The sequence below is a fragment of the Gavia stellata genome, chromosome 10 (genome assembly GCF_030936135.1).
Source record: "Gavia stellata isolate bGavSte3 chromosome 10, bGavSte3.hap2, whole genome shotgun sequence".
NCBI lineage: Eukaryota > Metazoa > Chordata > Aves > Gaviiformes > Gaviidae > Gavia > Gavia stellata.
Genome location: NC_082603.1, coordinates 10,789,867 through 10,810,140, shown reverse-complemented (window position 1 = coordinate 10,810,140; position 20,274 = coordinate 10,789,867). Strand labels below are relative to the sequence as shown.

General features: G+C 37.0%; 1 protein-coding gene across 1 annotated transcript; it reads left to right on the top strand.

Moving 5' to 3' along the window:
• The first annotated feature begins 2,232 nt into the window (after window positions 1-2,232).
• Window positions 2,233-17,295, top strand: ZBTB41 (zinc finger and BTB domain containing 41). The gene is made up of 11 exons (XM_059821922.1): window positions 2,233-2,265; window positions 2,986-4,221; window positions 6,092-6,299; window positions 7,043-7,112; window positions 9,559-9,706; window positions 10,422-10,551; window positions 12,412-12,507; window positions 13,045-13,151; window positions 14,612-14,717; window positions 15,747-15,835; window positions 16,607-17,295. Exons 2-11 carry the CDS (start codon window positions 3,099-3,101, stop codon window positions 17,248-17,250), a joined length of 2,721 nt encoding a protein of 906 aa, XP_059677905.1. The 5' UTR covers window positions 2,233-2,265; window positions 2,986-3,098; the 3' UTR covers window positions 17,251-17,295.
• The last annotated feature ends 2,979 nt before the right edge of the window (window positions 17,296-20,274 follow it).

Sequence of the window (20,274 nt, the reverse complement as noted above, 5' to 3'; positions counted from 1 at the left end):
CACCATCAAATACATTGAATTCACTTCTTAAAGTGCAATGGGAAGAAAATTATGACTGGGCCAAAGTCCATGCTGTAATGCAGAGGTGCAACTTCTACTTTCTTTGTCAGTAGACTGGATGCCAACTTTGAGTTCTGCTGATGGAAGCAATTATGCCCAGAATATTTTTGTTTGGCTGTAATTCTTCCCTTATTTACATCTAAGGACAGGCACCACGTTTGTTTCTAAATGGGAATAAATAGCTTTTACTAGCAATTCAGTTTTCTGCATTTGAAGAATCTCCCAAGTATATGCAGAAATACAAAATCTCAGAAAAAAAATTAGGTATGTTAAATATCTGCATGAATTTTTCCATGCCAGGGAACAGGTATGGAAAATTCTGATCCATGGCAATCTAGTAGTTAAAGACTGAAAAAGAGCTGAATCCCACTACAGTACAGTGACAACTAAGGAAGTCTTAGGCCTGTTCCACAGAACAGTTTCCTATCTTGGTTACACTTGCTGGCAAAGTAGTTCTCATCAAGGTTGCATTTTTCTTATATATTTCACTCATGAAAACTCACGAAGCACATAGCTTTGTACTTCCAACCTGAAGATACTTGCTATGGAAACAGTGAGACCCAGGAACCCAGATACCTGACAAAATGATGTTTGTATGAACTTGCTATTCAGCTTAGAGTGAAGTGTAAGGCTCAGCTTAAACCTTATAGTGCGTTGCTCTCCTAACTTCCTTTTTCCATACAAAATCAAAAACTTATTTTTACAGTTTATGGACAGCTTGACTCTATAGAAATAAAAGCTGGGCAAGCATAAGCAACATCCTAGAAGAGCAGATGCCTGAAGGGTAAGTAGATTTTCGCCTTCAGTGCAAGAAAAACATAGTAATATTGATTGCTCTATTACTACTTCCATCGTTTCACCTCAGTAATAATAACTGGATGAAAGAACTGATACTATTTAGAGTATTATTTGAAATGATTGAATATTAAAATATAATTTGATTTTATTGTACTATCACAGTGAAAAAATGAAGCTAAATAATGGTAGACTTCAACTAAAATGCAGAGAGCTGTGAGCACAGAAGTATAGCAACAATCAGAAGGTAACAAACGCTTTGAGAATTCTCAGTATTTTTATTGAAAAATGCAACACCTGAAAGTCACGCAGTATTTATTATGCTAAGTGACAACCAGTATCAATTTACAAATCATACTCATAAACATAGAACACACGCCACGGAATAAAGTTTAATCCTGCATTAACATAGTAGTTCTTTAAAGCTCTCAGAAAAGCAAACTCATTTTCGGTGTCATGCTGTCACTAGCAATTAGTTATTTTTGGAAAGCTAAAAACGTAATTAATAGAAGGATGAATGTCTCCTGATGTGCTGATGAACTGCACCCCCAAGTGGATATTCACCCGAGCCGTGGGGCTCTCGTGGGTCTGCTGTCTTTTTGCCATCCAGGGAGCACGAAAACTGGAAATGTCAGAAGCAGGTATGTGAAGTCCTTCAAAATACTGAAGTAAAAGACGAACGCAAAAGAGCGTTATCGAGAAGAACCGTTGGCAGCTTGGGAATTCTGAGTTACTTGTAGTGGGCTGCTGTTTAAGCATATTCCTTGCTTTTACGCCGCATTTTTAGGCGCGGGGGCGAAGTCAGGCCTGCATCCTGGTGCAGCCGTTCCGCAGTGCTTGCGCGGCCCGCGCCACCCCGCGCCGGGCCCTCGGCGCCGCCCGCCACTAACGGCGGCTCCGCAGCGGCCACACCGGACAAACTTGCCTCGCTGCCCGCCCTGAACCTGCAGGGCACGCCACGGGGGCCGGGCGCCCAGAAACGCCCGCCGCAGGCACGAGTGGCTCCCCCCTCGCAGCCGCGCTACGGTCCCCGCTGAGGGCGATTTCCCGGCACAGCCCCGTAGGCCGCCACCGCCCACCCTGCCCCCGCCGGCCCTGGCGGCAGCGACCCGACAGCTGAGGGGCAGGAGGGGGAAGGGACACGCCGAGCGGCCCCCGGGGAGCGCGGCGGCATGCTGCCCGGCCGGCCCCCGCAGTGAGACCCCGGCCCGCCCCGCCGGCTGGGGGCGCCGAGCCGCCGCCCTCGCGCATGCTCAGAAGTGACGCCGTCAGCCCCTTGCAGCGGCGTAGGGTACGGAGCGAGGCTGCGCGCGGCGCCGGGACCCGGAAGTGGCGGAAGCGGTTGGGGGTGCGGAGTGCAGCGGCGTTTAGCGGCCGAGCGGGCCCCGGGGAGCGCCCGGCGCCGCGCAGGTGCGTGAGGCCGCCCCGCCGGGGCAGCGGGTGGAGACGGGCCGGGGGGAGGGGGGGGAGCGCGCGCGGCCATTTTATGTCCCGCTCGGCAGGGGCAGGGGGGGCCCTCGCGGCCGCCCCGATGAGGGGGGCGGATCCGGGGCGCCCTCTTTGCCCCCGCGCTCGATGCCGAAGGCCCCCCTTGGGCCGGCCCTCGGCTCCGCGGCGGACCTGCTGGCGCAGGGACAAAGGCACCGTCCGCGGGGCGGGCCGAGGGAGGCGGGAGCCCGGCCGCGGACTTGACATTTGGCAGTGACAGGCGCGGGGAGAGGGCCGCGCCGGGCGGGTCTCCGGGCTGGCCCGAGGGGACGGGCGCCCGGCGAGAAAGGGAGAAGGGCTGGCTTGCCGTGTTGGGGTTAAACGGAAAGCGAACGCGCTTCGGTGTAATAATAATAACGGTGTACGCCCATCCCGGGGTATTTCACAGGCTATATGCGTCTAGGAGACGCGCCTAGCAGCCTCAGTCGCCTCTTTAGGTCTAATAATAGGTGGTGTCGGTGCGCTTGCTCCGAGTAGTGTTATGCCATGGTCTGGAATGGGAGGTGATGAGGTTTTAGTAATTTAATAAAAGCTTAAGCTATGCAGCATAGATAAAACTAAGAGTGAAATACAGAAAGCATTAGTAATAAAGAAAGTTACGGTTAAGTGCTAAAAGTAATTTTTATCATAATTCTTTTGCAGATTATGAAATTACTGTTCCGTATTTTCTCAAGGTCTGGAGCAGAACCAAGTCTCCACGAGAATTTTTTGCCAATCACCTATGAAGCTCCTGATTTTAAAGTTGCACTTCTGCAATGAAGAAAAGGAGACGACTCGCTGCAAGTCTAAACGAAAAGGTTCATCTTGGCCATGAGAAAGATACTGCAGAACAGATTCTTGTAGTAGACTGTGCACAAGAAATCGTCTCAAAGTCTGCAGAAATAGCTCCTGCAGATCAGCTTGAATCCTCCCAAGAACTTTCACCATTATCAGAACAAAGAAAACTCCTAAGCTCATTGCAGTATAACAAAAATCTACTTAAATACTTAAATGACGATAGACAGAAACATCCATCATTTTGTGATTTACTCATAATTGTAGAAGGAAAAGAATTTAGTGCTCACAAAGTTGTAGTGGCTGTTGGGAGTAGTTATTTTCATGCGTGTTTGAGCAAAAATCCAAGCACCGATGTCGTCACATTAGATCATGTAACTCATTCTGTCTTTCAGCATTTGCTTGAGTTTCTCTACACCTCTGAGTTTTTTGTGTATAAAAATGAAATTCCGTTAGTGCTGGAAGCAGCAAAATTTTTAGATATCATAGATGCAGTGAAGTTACTAAATAATGAAAGTGTTTCTAACGTACAGACTGATGTGGTAACTGATGCACCTACACCAGTAGAAACACTCAATGAACTGACAGGTAAACTATTAAATAGTCATCAGTGCACTTTTTGTGGTCGAAGTTTCTGTTACAAGAAGTCCTTAGAAAATCATTTGGCTAAAGCCCACAGATCCCTTTCACTGGAAAGAAAACATGGGTTAAAAATGGTTGAGAAGGCCAACTTTTCCACTAGACGTTCTACAAGAAACCGTAAATGTCCAGCAAAATTTGATAACAGTGACAATGAAAGTGGTGATGCGTCTGACAGCAATGTGGAAAAAATCAGTTCTGACAAGGAAACGTCTGATAGAAGTGAATTTGAAGACAGTGAAAGTGAATGCAATGCTGATGAAGAGGGACAGGAAGAGGAAATGTCAGGTGAAGATTCAGAGTCTGAAGAACAAAGTGAAAAAGAACAGAATGATGCTGAAGAGGGTTCTGAGCCAGTTGATTCAGTGGGAAATATTCCTGAAGGCTTAGCTCCAGTCATCATTCAAAGCAGTAGCAAAAAACTACTGCAGTGTCCCAAGTGTGACAAAAAATTTGATCGAATAGGTAAGAGCAGTTTAGGTTGATCTCTTTCGTTTTTACCATGTGGTGGTGCTATTTGTATGGGAAATAAACTGAGCTTTTTCTCTGTCCTAGAGCATGAAGATCAGAATTTCTGGATCGTCTCACTGATCCAGTATGCTGCTAATTTTTCTGAATGTATTAAGTTGTGATGTCTGTGGTGCTAAACAGTTTCAATAAATGAACTGAGTGCATTATTTGAAAAATCTGCAAAGGCTAAATTTATTTCTCTTTCACTGCTCTGGATTCTGGTTGTTAGCATGCTATGTAAAAGCAGCATTGTAAAAGGAGGGAAATACAGCAAGATGGTAAATGATAAATTGCGTGAAGTCTGAAACTTGTCCTGTGTTTTCTGCCAAATTAAGTAACAAAGCTGTCATTATTGCTGAAGTAAAACAGCATCATTGTCAAACAGCCTAAAATTCTTAGGACCTAGTCAGTCTGACTTCTAGCTTAATTTTTTCTGGTCCATAGTTAACAACAAGTAATACTTCATCAGCTTAATCTGTTCTATTAGGATCGTTTATGTTTCAGTCAAATCTAGGTGTATAGTTACTTGGGATATCAAGAGTCAAAATTCCAGCTTTCCTGTCCTCCTTTCTCACATTAAAAGTAAATTACTACTGTACTCCCGAATTTTGGTGTTCTTTCAGCTAGAATAAATGTTGAATTATGGTCACATAAGGTATTGACTTCCTTTCAGTCATGGAAATTAGGAAAGAAATGTTTCCTTGTAGTGTTAGGCATTTTTTGGTGTTCTTATAATAGACACATTGTCTCATTCATAATTCTGAAATTTCAGGAGTTTATGAAAACGGTGGGGCTGGTGTGTGTGTTAATTTCTACTCACACACAGCGTGCTTAGCTTGCTGAGGTGAAATGAACTTTCCAAGGTCACAAATCATATCTTAGAAGCTATTTAATATTAAAAATGTGGGACTTAACTGTACTTGTAATACCATATCTTAAAGCAACATAGGAAATTTTCTGAATTTGAGAGCTTTGTTATTAATATTGAAAGGCTACGGTGCAGAAGTAAATGGCTTGTGAGTATTTAGGGTTGTAATGGTACATTTTGGTTTTGCACACATTGGCAGCCCTTGTCTTTTTGGACTTTCATGACTTAGAATTCTAGTTTTGTGCTCAAAAATACATGAGAAATGGCATTAAAACAAGTGATACATAAAGTATTTCTTCATAAGCTTGTATTACTGTAGGCAAGTAACTCGTATTTTAAATTTATGAGCTATTGTACTTTTTTTTCTTTATCTAACTCCCAGAAGTATGATGCATATTCTACAAAGAAAAAAAATTATCTAGTACAAAGCAGAGAGCCTGCTATTGACTTTAGGGGTCACCATATCTTGGATCCCCAATATAAGTAATTTGCAAGGGTATCATTCATTCAGTGTTTTGTTATTTGAAAGTACCTTAAAAATACCAGTTTATTTTAAGACTGTTCCCTGTTATGAAAAGGTACTTCACAATCAGTGTAATGAAATAGTAGTATAACTTTCAGTACTTAGGAACGGAGTATGCTGTAGGGTTGAACAAGAGGGACTTGTAACCCTTGCACAGATTTAACAGGAATACCGAGCCCTTTTATTTTTACTCTTTATCTTAAAAATAGTTAAGATGGAAGTGTGTGGAGGAACCTTGGATCAAACGCATATGTATTCACCATGCAGTTTTCAGTGGTGTAAACCAGTAGAAGTCTTTAGATGTGTGTGGAAGGTACTTAGATCTTGAGCACATTTGAGAGAGATATTCTTGAATAACCCCCAAACGTGTATATTGTAGGTGATACCTGTTACAGTTTATGCTAACATTTTTTTTTTGTGGTGGTGTTGTATAGGCAAATATGAGAGCCATACACGTGTACACACGGGTGAGAAACCTTTTGAGTGTGATATATGTCATCAGCGCTATTCAACGAAGTCCAACCTGACAGTGCACAGGAAGAAACACTCTAGTGATACTGACTTTCATAAAAAGGAACACAAATGTCCATACTGCAATAAGCTGCATGCAAGCAAAAAGACCTTAGCCAAGCATGTGAAGAGGCAAGTATGAGCAAATTTGTCTTGTGTTTCTGAAGAATTTTTTTTTTCAGTTCAAAAGTGAAGATAAATGTGTTTGCACACGGCATATTCTGCATTATTTCTATAACTGTTTTTTCAAATAAGTATCTTTTCAAAGGACATGCGGATTAGCAGTATCAACTAGCCTGCCATAAGGAGTGCATAGGGACTGACTAAATAGCGATAGCGGTTCTGTGGGAGTTCTACCATAGGTTTTTACTATAAATTTTAGAATGCTCAGAGTAGCTTGCACAGTCAGAACACGACAGTCTTAATAATTACCTGTGTTGCTTTTAATTTGGAGGAAGAGTAAAATACCTTCTTTGGTTTTAGATGTTGATGCTATACTGTTGATGATAATAGATGGATAAACCATTTCCATGCAGATTCTTTTAGGTGAATAATTTGTTTATGATAGGTCTAGTTATAAGATATTATTGTTTACATATCACTTGTTTTCTCTTTCTTTGTAAATATCCATACAGCATTATAATTTAAGCTGTCCTCTGTCTTACCGATTGTCATATGAGATTCTACAGGAGTCTATAGTCAACACTGCTTTCCAGTTACGTGTGCCTTTAGAACTGTTTAATTAGCAGTATTCTCTTCTGCTGGTTTGGTGATCAACTTTCATGACCCATAAAGTTTATAAATGGATATTTAGTATGTGGGTGATCTTCATCTTAGAAAGTTATAACTACTTTCAGCTTCTGTCTTTCTCCTAGGTTTCATCCAGAGAATGTACAAGAATTTCTTTCTATTAAGAAGACAAAGAGTGAAGGTTGGAAATGTGATGTAAGTAATACTTCAGTACTTTCATTTTTTTCATATAGATGCTACGTTTTGTGACTTGAATACTTAAGTGAAAATATGGTACATGTTTCTGCGAAATCTCAGTAAGCTTTGTAAGTGGTGGTATAAATTTCCTCTTTATGTGCTGATTTAAAGACTGAACTTTATCTGTATGTACAGGTTGTGGCTGGGTAGATAATACCAAATTGAATTCTAAAATAGTTGAAGGCGCTATTTTTTAATGTGATCAGTTATTACCATTGTTAAAATACATCAATTTGCAGATGATTAGACTTGAGTGTTATGAATACTTTAAAAACAGAGTATTTGCTTTTCCATTAATTATGAGCATCAAATGCTGACCATAAAGTATATTTTTTGGAAGGCTGTCTCAATAGTGAGGAAAATATATGTTAAATATGAAACACTTTCTTATTTAGCTGCATATGCACATCGAGTTGTAAATTTGTACTAAATTTATCTCTAGTTGTAAAATCATAGAGTCCTTTCCTTGATTTTCCCCAGGAGAGATATATGTGTGAAACTGTATCTACGGTAAAAAGGAATTTGTAGAACTTACATTCTCTATCTGTCTGCTGCCAAATAATGTCTTAAGGTTTCAAATGTTGGGTTTTGTTGGGTTGTTTTTTTAAGGGAATCAGTTTACTTTTTTTTTTCCAAGGTGGTTGTTTTGTTTATGCAAACTGCTATCTGCCCCTGTATGTCTGTAATATTAAGTGCCATAACTAATTACTAATCTTGCTTTGTTTGTGAACTTTCACTTGTAAACTTATAGTAGGAGATTGGGAGATATCAACTGTAGGAATTTGTAGTATTCATTCTGCTGGTGGTGGTACCATGGTTGGAGGTATTACATGGTTGACCAAAGGGTGTTATCTTCCAGATGAAGTTATATTGTGTGAACATATTACAGATTCTGTTTGTTACTAGATAAGAAACATTTTAATAGTGGGAATCAATTGTGCAGCATTGTTGATGTTAATTTCTCAGAAAGTACTCTTGCCAGATGAATGATTTAGTAAACTCCACTTTGTGGTTTGGTTTTTTTTTTTTTCCCTCTTGAAAAAATTAATTTTATGTTAAGTAAAAATCTTTAAAAAGTGAGCCACTGCTCTTGTACTGCTCATGTGCATTGAAAATGGACTTGAATTGAAAGCAGGGGTAGAATTTTAGCATTTATAGCAGATGGAGAATGAGCAGAACCCATAGGAGCTGTGACTTTGTTTTCAGGTGGTTTAGTATGTTCTGAGGGCTGAGGTGCCACAGATGTAAGTTTCAGGATTTCTTCAGGTTGTTGGCTTATGCTGTAGTCTATGTGTGAACACCAGGATTTGGTGGTCATACTTTAATCCTTGAGGAATATTAATAAATTCACGGAAACAGTAGAGTATTAATAGTAAAGAAAATCAAGAAGGTTGTTATACTTTTTACAGGTATGGGATTTTCTTACACTTATATTTAATATTAATGAGTTTTTAAACAAATAAAGCTGTTGCTTCTGATTTGCTGAGGCTAAAAGAGTGTTATTCAGGTGTGCTCTGAGAAACTGATTGCACAATTTAGTGTATAGGAGTTAGGTAGTACTAACTTCAGCTATTATAAACAACGGCAACAGTTTCACAGTGAAATCAGTGAGCACCATGTTGATTTACGTTAAAGCATAGGACCCTGATGTTAAATTGTAATACCTATTTTAAATACCTAAATTTGAGCTGTGGCTTCAATTCTGTAATTGAACTGCATGCTCACTTTAATGACTAATAATAATTTTTGTACATTTAGGTTTTGATTAATCTGAAAATAGTACTAAAAAGCTCACATAATTTTAACATCGCAAAAGTTCTGTATCTCTAAATATATTTTGAGTTATATTCCTTTGTTGGTATTGGCATTTTCTATTTAATACATGCTGTCAGAGAATTTCCCAGAAGAAATAAAGGAACAGGTATGACTTTAGTTCTACAGTAGCTTATACTACAACAGCTTTTACCACAGTCCAGCTGAGCTGTTTCAACATCCAAAATGAAGCCAAAGCTATTTGCTTTTTTTCTATTGGGTTATTTTCTGTTGAGTTACTGTGTTGAAACACCCTAGGAAGAGAGTCTGGTACGGGCTGGAGTCAGTAGAAAGAAAGGGGGGTGGAACATGTTAACTGTATGTAGGAGTTGCCAGTAGTTTGATTTAGGCTGCAATGGATCGGCGTCCTAATTTATATAGTGTAATCCACTAGGGTTTATGTAGAACACAGATTTTTTGATGTTGACAGCAAGGCTTTAGAAGTTGGGATAGAGTATGCTTTTGAAGAATACATGTTTAATCTTGCATTGCTGCAGAGAGCAGATGAACTAAACTGTTAGAGTTTATGAATAGGAAAAAAAAATCTGGTTATAACTGATGTCTCTTTAACAAAGTGTATTTATCATTTTAGATTTGTAAGAAATCTTTCACTCGAAGACCTCATTTAGAAGAGCATATGATCCTTCACTCTCAGGATAAACCCTTTAAGTGTACCTACTGTGAAGAGCACTTTAAATCCCGATTTGCAAGACTGAAACATCAAGAAAAATTCCATCTCGGTATAGAAACCTCCTTCTGACATGTAAACAATAGATTTAAAGTAAAACCTTCCTCCACCATTGTATGTCCTGATGAGTCTGGTTTCTATCCCACCTCCTTTTCCAGTTTTCTCTTTTCCAGTTTTGTGGGGGAGTTGTTTTTTTGGGGGGTTTTTTATTGGTTGTTTTTTTACTTTTCTGTTTAGCTGGTTTTTTTGAGGCATTGTATTGTACCTAAATAAATGCAAAATTTGGGGGGGAGAGAAGAATTAAGGTTAGTTTTGTTTTAAAACTGTTTTGCATGAAATTGGTTCTCAACTACGGAGTCAGATTCTTCCTGAAGTTTTCCAAAGACCTTTTTCTTTCCTCCTGAAGTATTCCAAAGACTTTTTTATTACTAATAATTATTTCTGCCAGGTAAGAACTAGATTGGTGATATAATGGGAATTTGGTTTTCCAAATAATCTAAGTGGGCTTAATTGCTTTTGACTATTAATTCTAAATTTTTGCTTTACAATCATGAAACTTGCCAAAATACTAGGTATTAGAAATAACTTATCCGAGCAGAAAGTGCACAAAGTTTAATTAAAGTATGCTGACTGTACTAAACATTAATCATTTGTTAGGCAAAACTTTTGCTTTGTAAATTGATCAGGGTTTTCACAAGTAACAGTCTGTGCATCCTGGTTGGTTTAACTGGTGCTTAATAATACTATGTGTGTCTGCCTCCTCGTAGGGCCTTTTCCTTGTGATATTTGTGGCCGCCAATTTAATGATACAGGAAATCTGAAACGCCATATAGAATGTACTCATGGAGGAAAGAGAAAATGGACGTGTTTCATCTGTGGAAAATCTGTTAGGGAACGGTAAGCAGTTGTGAGACTACTTGAACTTCAGCAGAAAAGAGAAATATTTAGCGTGCTTTGTTTGATTCTGAATATGTTTTAGCTTTGAGTTTTTAACATAAATGAGACTATTTCAGAGGCCTAGTATATCAAAAGGTAGTGTCAGAGCCACAAGTAGCATGTGATTTTTCTGATGACCTCTAAAATTAAGGGTGACAACTGTAGGCAATTAGTTATGCGGCAGAACTATATTAAGAAAGTCTTACCTCTAATTCACTTCACTTAGGGTTCCTGTGTTCTGCAAGAACATCTTGCATTTGTTTGGGAAAGAGTTTTCTGCCGTAGATAGTTTGGTAAATAGGCTGATGAGGACAGGAAGATGAGGAACACTGATGAGAATGACTAAGAAGAAATTGGGCTTCTACAGACATGGTTTCATGGAAGATGGAATAATACTGTACAACCTTTGATGCTGCTTCTCTAAATGGAGGAAAAAATGTTAATTCATCACTTTGAAAAGTGGAAGCTCTAAAAGTTGGCTCATAAATTCTAATATATAGAAAAAGAGCATAGAAGAGCTGTAGAAATAAGATCCCCCTCCCCCCCAATTTCTGTTCTACACATATGAGGGGAAAAAAAAGTGAATTTTAAATGGTTGTTAACATGGCTTCAGTGCAGGTGTCTTGCACTGCTCTATAAAGGAGATCTTTTAAGTTTTCCAAATGGTGATTTATGTTTAGGTTCTGAAACAATAAGCCTTCTAACATTTTCTTTTTTTTTTTTTGATAGAATACAGCTTCCTCTCAATAACTTTGACTAACATTCTAGTTATGATCTATTTGGGGAATATGAAAAGATCTAAGTTTGTGTACTGCAGTATGTTTTCTTGATTTTTTTAATTTTTTTTCCAATGACTGGCAAAGACCCCTGGAAGTATTGTAAGAGGAAGATTTGTCTCTAAATGGGTTTTGGTGGTGGTGTGTATTTTCTAGTAGTTTGGTCAATAGGGCATGCATGTGTTAAAAGAAAATGCAATAATGGAATAGTAAACAAACAAGCTATACAGTGCAGATAGTCTTTCAACTATAATTTGAACTGCAAGAAGAATTTATGTTTTAAAAAAGTCTATGTTTACACACTTAAAGTTTTATTTGCGTTATGTAAGGTAGTTGAATATTTAAATGTTGTTGCTTTCATTAGAAAAGATAAAATTTTTGTGTAAAGCATAAAAAATATCTTTGAAAAATAATATTTATAGTAAGTACAGGAAGTAGATAAAAGAATTTTCTCTTTTGTTTAGTTCACATGGTTACCAGCTCTGTATACAGTAAATTTTGTTGTCTGATTCCTTTGCTTGAGGGTAATTTTCACCTGTATCCACTTTTTTCTTTTTCACATTGGAAAGGCTATAGTAAAAGTAGACTTGCATATGTATACATACATATGTGTGTATAAATATATATTTATTTAAATAAGCTCTGGGCTGAGTTAAGTTAAATTAACATCCATTATCTAGATTTCCTTCAAGTCTGACTTTAAAGCTCTGGCTTTATACATATAGTAAGAAGGAAATTATTACATAGAAAATAGTGTCAAAATTGATGTTTTCTTTAATGTACGTTGTCCAAATGTGTGTTGGGACAATGTTTTGTTTCTTTCCTTATATTGTTTCTAGATCCAGCTGGTTTAGTAAATGCTAGATAGGCTGCCATACTGCCTTTGAATGTATGTGTATGTGTGTCTATCCGAATAAATTGATGCAGTTATTTGGATATATTGTGATCCATCAGAGTTAAAGAAATTGAGAAACTGATAGTCTGTTTCACTTTAAATAGGCAGTGGCATTGCTTAAAATTAAATTTTACTGCCTTTGTTAAACAGAACAACTTTGAAAGAACATCTGAGAATTCACAGTGGAGAGAAGCCTCATCTTTGCAGTATTTGTGGGCAGAGTTTTCGTCATGGAAGCTCTTACAGGTACAGATTTTTATGAAACAAGCTGCTAAACTGTCTCGCTTATTTGGTGATATATATTCATTCATGTTATCAACATAATTCTTTGTAATGTATGGGTTTTGATTTATTCCATCTCTGAGAGCATTAGTAAATGCTTTAAACGTGCATAAATATTGAAAATATATTAACAACCTGTGATAATTAATGTAATTTTTGATACAAGATGTTAGTGGTTTAAACACAGAGAGAATCCCATACAAATCTTGTATCAAAGTTGACTTTCTTGCACATCTAAAACTTTCGCATCTTTGTTAGTCAAAGAGAAAATAAGCAGAGGACTAAGATATCCTGCTAAAGTAACACCAGATATGAGAGTTCAGCTCTGTTCTTTCTTGCTTTCTAAGAGCAGTTTAAGCATACCTCAAGTGAAAGTTACTTCCTGATATTTGTGTGAAGCATTAAAGACTGTGTTTTCTGGTATTTTGCATTCAATTAGCAGTACAGATTACGTTAACAAAATTGCACCTTATGGTTATATTTATGACTATAAATACGCAGACTTCATCTAAGAGTCCACCATGATGACAAGAGATATGAATGTGAAGAATGTGGGAAAACATTTATTCGGCATGACCATCTGACGAAACACAAAAAAATACACTCAGGTAGGCATTTTCTTTGAAAATTGGCTTTGAAATTACTATTTTGAAATAAGATCAAATAAAAAATTAATTATGGATTTTTCTTTCAGTACATGCAATGTTTTAGGCCTGATAGAAGTTCCTCTCTCTATTTTTAAGGTCTACTAAAATAGGGTTAATCTTACATGTTTTCAAGGTTTAAAAGCCAAGTGTTTCCTCCATGTTAACATAGAAAGCCAAGGGACAGTCAAAAACTGTAACAGTGAATTGCTTTAAAACTAATAATAATAAAAAGCAAAAGTGAAAAAGGAGGATTTTTTAATGAGTTCAGATTTCTTTTTTTTAATAGCAATGTGTGAAACATTATTACCACAACACAGAAGAAGCTGTCACAGTCTCTGTCAAAGTTTGTACACTGATCACTTTAATGTAAGAACATCAAAGAGGTGTTTATGAAGTGTCCGTTACAGGGAAGAGGGAAGGAAGGAAGGTGGTGGAGTCAACCCTGAGAACAGCCAGATGGGGATGATCAGGAGGAAGAAAAAAAATCTTTCTGTTGCACTGAGAACAGAAAGGTTATCAAATGTATAGGAAGAGCAAAGGTTCACTAGGAACTTTTCCTTTTTCAGAACAGGATCCAAAAGGAATGTGGCCTTCTAGGAGGCAAAATACTTTCTAGGCAGCATGAAAATATGAAAGTGATCAGAGTCTAAACTTCGTGAGCTTTTATTTTGAAGGACAGCTTCTTTTTTTGGTGTTTGAAATCATAATGTCTGCTATAAAATAAAGAAATCTTTGAAAACTCAAGTACAAAAAAAAAAAAATCCTCTTTTCTACTCTATTTGCTTTTCCCCCTCTAGAAAGTTACATTCTTTGACTGTCCACACTCCTCCTACTTACACGAGAAGAAATATTCTGCCACTTTGTGGAAGATCTCAAGATGACTAAAAAGAATCAAGATACTTTTAAACAGCAGCGTAAAAGAAAAAGGTAACTATGTAAATCAGGATAATTAAAAAGATAAATTTTGTGATGTGATTTTGAGTTCTAAAAATTAGTAGCTGAAAATAATTGGTGTGTTTTAATAAGCTTCTTTTAAAGCCCCTGAATTATTGAAGATATCACATTTCGGGTCATAATGAGGAGAGTAGATTCCTGGTCGTTCACTTGTACCTCTCATACAGTGGGTGTTTGGGGAAGTGTCCCTTAACTCATGAACATTAATTTCTTTGTAGAAATGACAAACAGTCAGTAGTAGTCATATATACAGCAAGTGGTAAAAATCCTTACTCTGATAGAACCAACCTACTTCCTGAATTTTGTTCTTTGATAACAGAGAATCCTTCTCTGAGTAAGGTATGGAAAAGCTTGATTGTCTGGACTTTATGAACATGGATCTACTGTATGTCTTACAATTACAGCTCTTAGACATTTAATAAGTTCCAGAAGATTTAACCAAAATTTATTGAATTTTGCCCTTGTAGGTGAAAAAGCACATCAGTGTGAGGAATGTGGAAAATGTTTTGGCCGTAGAGATCACCTTACTGTTCATTATAAAAGTGTTCATCTAGGCGAAAAAGTTTGGCAGAAGTAAGTGTGGGGTTTTTATAACTGCATAAATACTTCTGTGCTGTAACTGATTTTGTTGGGACTTGCATGTTCATGCAGAATTCTAGTAGTCTGTGTGTTTGACATGCCTTCTACCTTAGTCTTGATAGAGATATCATTGTTATGGTTTGAAGTGGATGTCAGAAGATTGCCTCCACAATTTAAGCAAGATGTTTTCTGTGTAGCATAATTAAGTAAATAAAATAAAAATACAAAAAAGGATCAAATTTTAATCTGTCAATTAGCTTTCTCAGTGTTGTTCTAAACTGATGGTTTGCTGTAATATTGTCATTGCAGACTAGTTAAGACTGAATTATTAGACATGATTCAAGCACTGTGAGAGCTATCCCACACTTAGGTATTTTAGAAGCTGGTAGCAGATTAGTGGCTCTGAAAGCAGGTAAAAACTTGGAAACCCAACTTATGTCTATAAATTGAAAGTGCAAGAGGGTTTTTAAATTCTTGAGCTCCAAAAAAAAGCCTTTCAGAGATTTTCAAATAAATTGAGACGTAGTTGTTTTTCAAATTATGTGTTTTAACTGCTTGTACTCATTAACATTGTGTAGAAGCCATTATAGATGTGTATGTGTTGAAAGTATAGTACATTGTCTGCTTATTCTCTGTTTTTTCTTGGTAGCCAGTAGCCTAAACCATTCCTAGTACTTTATTTATGGAATAATTCTGCCAAAGTGAAAGCCTCTTGTGGATGTTGGGCGAAAACTGTTACTTAAGGATATTTTTGGGGTCAGAAAAGAAGTTTTAGTGGCTTTTGCTCTTTGAATACTAAGTGCCAATCACAGCAGAGAATAAGATTGAATATCGAAAACAATCTAATTGACCTTACAGGTATGCAGATGCCAGGAAGTAGGAATGTAAGTGAGGAAATTTGGAAACTTTGATGTTAAGCTATTTTGCAATTAAAGATTTCAGAAAGGACTGTGCCCATAGCTTTATCGTTAGTTGGTTTAAAAAAAAAAGTATCTAACATGAAATGTCTTTTCTTCTTTAAAGATATAAAGCAACATTTCACCAGTGTGAAGTCTGTAAGAAAGTTTTTAAAGGGAAATCAAGTTTGGAAATGCATTTTAGGACACATTCAGGTAAAAATAAAATAAACCCCAACAAAACATGTAGGAATGTATTTTTATGCATCAACATTGATGGAATTATTTAATTCATTATGGTTGTTCAGCATTCAGGGCAAGAGTAGCAAGAAGCAGCAATACTTTTTATTCTTTCTCATATGTTGGTCATTCCTGAATACTACGTTCTGAATGTATCAGTTGAAATATTGATAATCCTCCACACAAGTCTGTGGTATGCTCTCTACACCTCTTCCTTTAGTTTATTGGTGTATGTTCTTCCCAGATTTACCCAGACAGTCTTAATAATTTTTGTGGTCCAGAGAATACTACATCTCAAGTGGTAATCCAAGCAAGGATTTGAAATCCCTTTGGAAAGGTTTATGTCCTTATATGTTTGACTTTGTTTTTCCTGCCTTATGTTTAGGGAAATTTGTCCTTTCGAAATGCGTAGAAGTACAAATTGAGCTCATTTAATACCAGTATCCTAACAGTTAAAGACTGTTCTTTTTTATTTGGTTTATATCCTGATTGTATTTGTGTGTATCTGACAGAAATCCCAAGTATTGAGAGAATTGTATGTAAGGAGAAGGGTGTGCTAATATAACTTATAAACAAACTTCTGATGGCTCCTTTGATTCCAAAATTGATGCTGAACATATGCTCTTTGTTTTCAGTAACACTGCTTCATACTAGGTCTCTATGCCATAATCCATGTACGTATTTGCATATTTGTGTGTGACATGGTGTTACTCAGAATAACTAATTCTTACTTCTCTGTCTTTACAGGTGAGAAACCCTACAAATGTCAAATCTGTAATCAGTCTTTTAGAATTAAGAAGACATTAACAAAACACATGGTTATTCATTCAGATGCTCGACCTTTTAATTGCCAACACTGCAATGCAACATTTAAACGAAAAGACAAGCTGAAATATCATATTGATCATGTTCATGGATCAAAGGCTGCAGAAGAGGCATTGACATCTTCTTCAGAGGAAAAGCTAGTCTCCTTACCAGTGCAGTACACCTCTGATGACAAAGTTTACCAAACTGAGGCTAAACAGTATGTGGAACAGTCCAAAGCATATCAATCAGAAGCCAAAACTTTGCTACAGAATGTATCTACAGAAGTATGTGTGCCTGTGACTCTGGTACCAGTTCAGATGTCTGATCCGCAAGCTGATCTAGTACAGCATACTACTCAGTCACATGGCATTCTTCCTCCGCAGCCTGAGCAGACAGATTATCAACGAGCAACAGATCTATCATTTCTAGAGAAATACACTCTTACTCCACAACCTGCAAATATTGTTCATCCTGTAAGGCCTGAGCAAATGTTGGATCCTAGAGACCAGTCATATCTTGGAACTTTACTGGGGCTAGATGCAGCTCCTACTGTACAGAATATTTCAAATAATGAACATTCGTGATCAGACCATAACATTCCACCTAATTTACTAAGCCATTAGCCAACAGAAGGCTGATATGGCAATTAAGATTTATATTTTATATTTTATTTGGACTCATGAGTCTTCTGCATAGTTTTGGAAAATCAGGTTTGTTTACATAATATTTGAACGTTTAGGCACATTTTGATGCATACTGAAAGAGTGTTTCTTGTGATTTTAAGAGTTTTTAAAAATCTTATAGATGGTCTTTTAAAAATTACGCTCTGAAACATCTTTTAAGGATAGTGGCTGAAAATGTAATTACATATCTGGCTATTAATTTTTAAAAAATTGCCTTTCTGCATCTCACTTTGAGTTAATGGTTTAAGTGTAATAGAAAGCATTCTGGAAGAATAAGGACTATATAAAATTCATTAAAAGTTGTAAGGGCAGGCGGGGATATAAAATTATGTTTCACATATAAATTAAAATACAATTTTACTTGAACCCTCAGGCATTTTGGAGGGTTTTAAAGTCTGCCGGACTCTGGAGCCCAGCCAATGGACACAGGAACTACATTCTTCTGAAAAGCGATTCAGATATTTTATGAATATGCTAAACAGGGTGTTTGATGATCCCCCTGAGTATAATTAGGCTGCCTAAATTAGGCCTCTTAATTCTTCCTTGATCTCTAATACTCAGTTATGTGGGAAGAACTAGACAATGGTATTGTCTAATTTTCTACAGTTAGTCCTACCTAATTATAATACGCATTTTTTTCTTGCTTTTTCAATCTTGTTTGTCTTCTAAAGTGTGCCCCACACTCTAACTTCGAAAGAAATGGGAATATTTGCAAGGTCATTTTAATCTATGATCAATGTTAAAGGATTGGCATGGTTTATCCTTGTTAGAGCATAAGCTATAACAGGGTCCCACATTAGCATTCCCATTTTCAGGTTATCTGTGATAGAGAAGAGATTTAAAGGCTATTATTTCCAGAACAGTACTCAACTTCTATTTAAAAAAAAAAAAAATCAGTAATTATAAATCTCTTGTGAGTTGCTAATGAAATTGTTTTGTTTCTCACTTCCTTGTACTGTGTTTATAAAACAAAGTCAAACTCTTGAGAGTATTCTATGTCTTTAATTATTTTTAGCTTTTTCTTTACTAGACATAAGGGTTTTTTCTGAAAGAACCATTTTGAACTACAAGTCTAGTGTAACTCACCATTAAACTTAGTATAATTTAACCTCATCAAGCTTTCTATTTTAAGCCTACTTTAAAAATAATTATTTTGTGTTTGTTTGGTGAATATTATGCCAAAGAAAGTATCTGAAGTAATTTTACAGTCTTCATTATTCCTCACAAGAATTACATATTAAGGCAAAATTTTCCCCAGTTTTCCCTATTCTTAAATTACTATCTTAAAGAAACTTAAAATGGGAAACTGGATGTATGTGTATTATCGTAACTGTTAAATTTATCGGGTGACCTGAGCACAAGTGATCTGTGGTGAAAAGCTCATTTATCATCCCAGTTCTATAAACTCTAAATGGCATGGATCATCTTAAATCCTATTCAAATATTTCGATATTAGATTCTTTTAATCCCCGTCTACTTCAGTGTTGAGCAGTTTGCAGGAGAGGGGCCAGAGCTGCCTGAATGTTCATATTTTGAAGCTTGTACCCTCATGGATTTTTAACCTAAACACACCAAAGATTTCTGTTAGCTGTTAAATAGTGGCAGAGTTATAGAATTTTAAGTGTTATCGATATTTCAATAGGACTTAGCCAAAGAAGCACAATAGAAGTCCTAAACTTTAATAAGTTCAGTTTCTAAAACAGGACTACATATGTTTAACTGTTCTATGTTTGTATCTCTAAAGCAAAGTTTAGAGCTGTGCTCTGGGAATGTTCAGACTGACTGCTGTAAATATATCTGGTAAGAAGCTGAATACTAGCAAACATACAGCAATAATGAGGCCATTGAATGCCACCTTCTGAAAGGACACTATCAAGTACTACCCTTCCTGCTTTCTAACTTCACCTTCATCTCCTTTCAAAATAAAACCGTTTCTGTCATCTTTACACTCCATGGCTTGAAAACTGCTATTTTATGTGTAGTTTTCAAGTCGACATGTATGTGTCATACTCATATTACCGCATATGGACGTGAAACGTGATTGCCAGCATTTGTAATTGTACCGTTAAAAATGACCCGACATCAATGGTGTCAGTGCAGTTCTCAGACTAAAAAAGCCTAACTCTTTGTTATTTCTTGTCTCTTCTGTCCTACAGTAGAAAAAAAATTTGTAGGATTTTGACAAAACAGTGACTTAAAAATAGTTGGTAACAAATTTTTTCTTTTAAAATCCAGTATGTTCGGAAGGCACTCTAGAACACTAAAATGGAATTTGGAGCATATTTACTTGATAATGTCCTTTTTAAAATTCTTTCATGATTGTGCCTTTTATAGATATTCTGAATAATGGCTTTTTCTCTAGTTCAGTTGATTATTCAGAAAACACTAAGGTCAGTATCTTCCAAAGGGCTTCATGTTTTTGGGTGCCCAACAAGAAACAGATTATAAAAGGACTTGTTTTTCAGAAAAACAAGCACTATCTTTGCTGTTTGGGTGACCAGAATCATTTGCTGTTTGGGTGACCAGTCATTCCTGGAAAAAGTGACCTACTAGTTCTTTGGCATTCTTTTATCTGCAGATAGCCCTACTAGTTAGTGTTTTTACCTGCTGGTCAGGCTGGATTATTGCCAGTTGACAGTGAAAGAAAATAGGAAAGCTTATGTGCTAGATACATAGTTTTTATTTTTTTTAATATCACGAGCTATAATTCTTATGGCTTTACATCTATTTAAAATTCATGTATGAGCAAAGTAAGTTTTCATTGACTGGTACTTCATTTGGTAGGTGTAAGTAGCTGATGTCTGCTTGATGGAGGACAGTTCCTCTTAAGAGGACTGAAAGGCAGAGATCTGCACCTCACAGCTGCATGGGTCGAAACTCCTTAGGTGTCTGGTACCTCCATTTTATTATGTATATGTACTCAAC

Bases quoted from the DNA above. Each gene is read 5' to 3' on its own strand.
- ZBTB41 (XM_059821922.1), top strand. From the start codon at position 3,099: ATGAAGAAAAGGAGACGACTCGCTGCAAGTCTAAACGAAAAGGTTCAT. The intron at 7,113-9,558 runs GTAAGTAATACT...TTATCATTTTAG, and splicing joins GTGAAGGTTGGAAATGTGAT to ATTTGTAAGAAATCTTTCAC. The intron at 10,552-12,411 runs GTAAGCAGTTGT...TTTGTTAAACAG, and splicing joins GGAAAATCTGTTAGGGAACG to AACAACTTTGAAAGAACATC.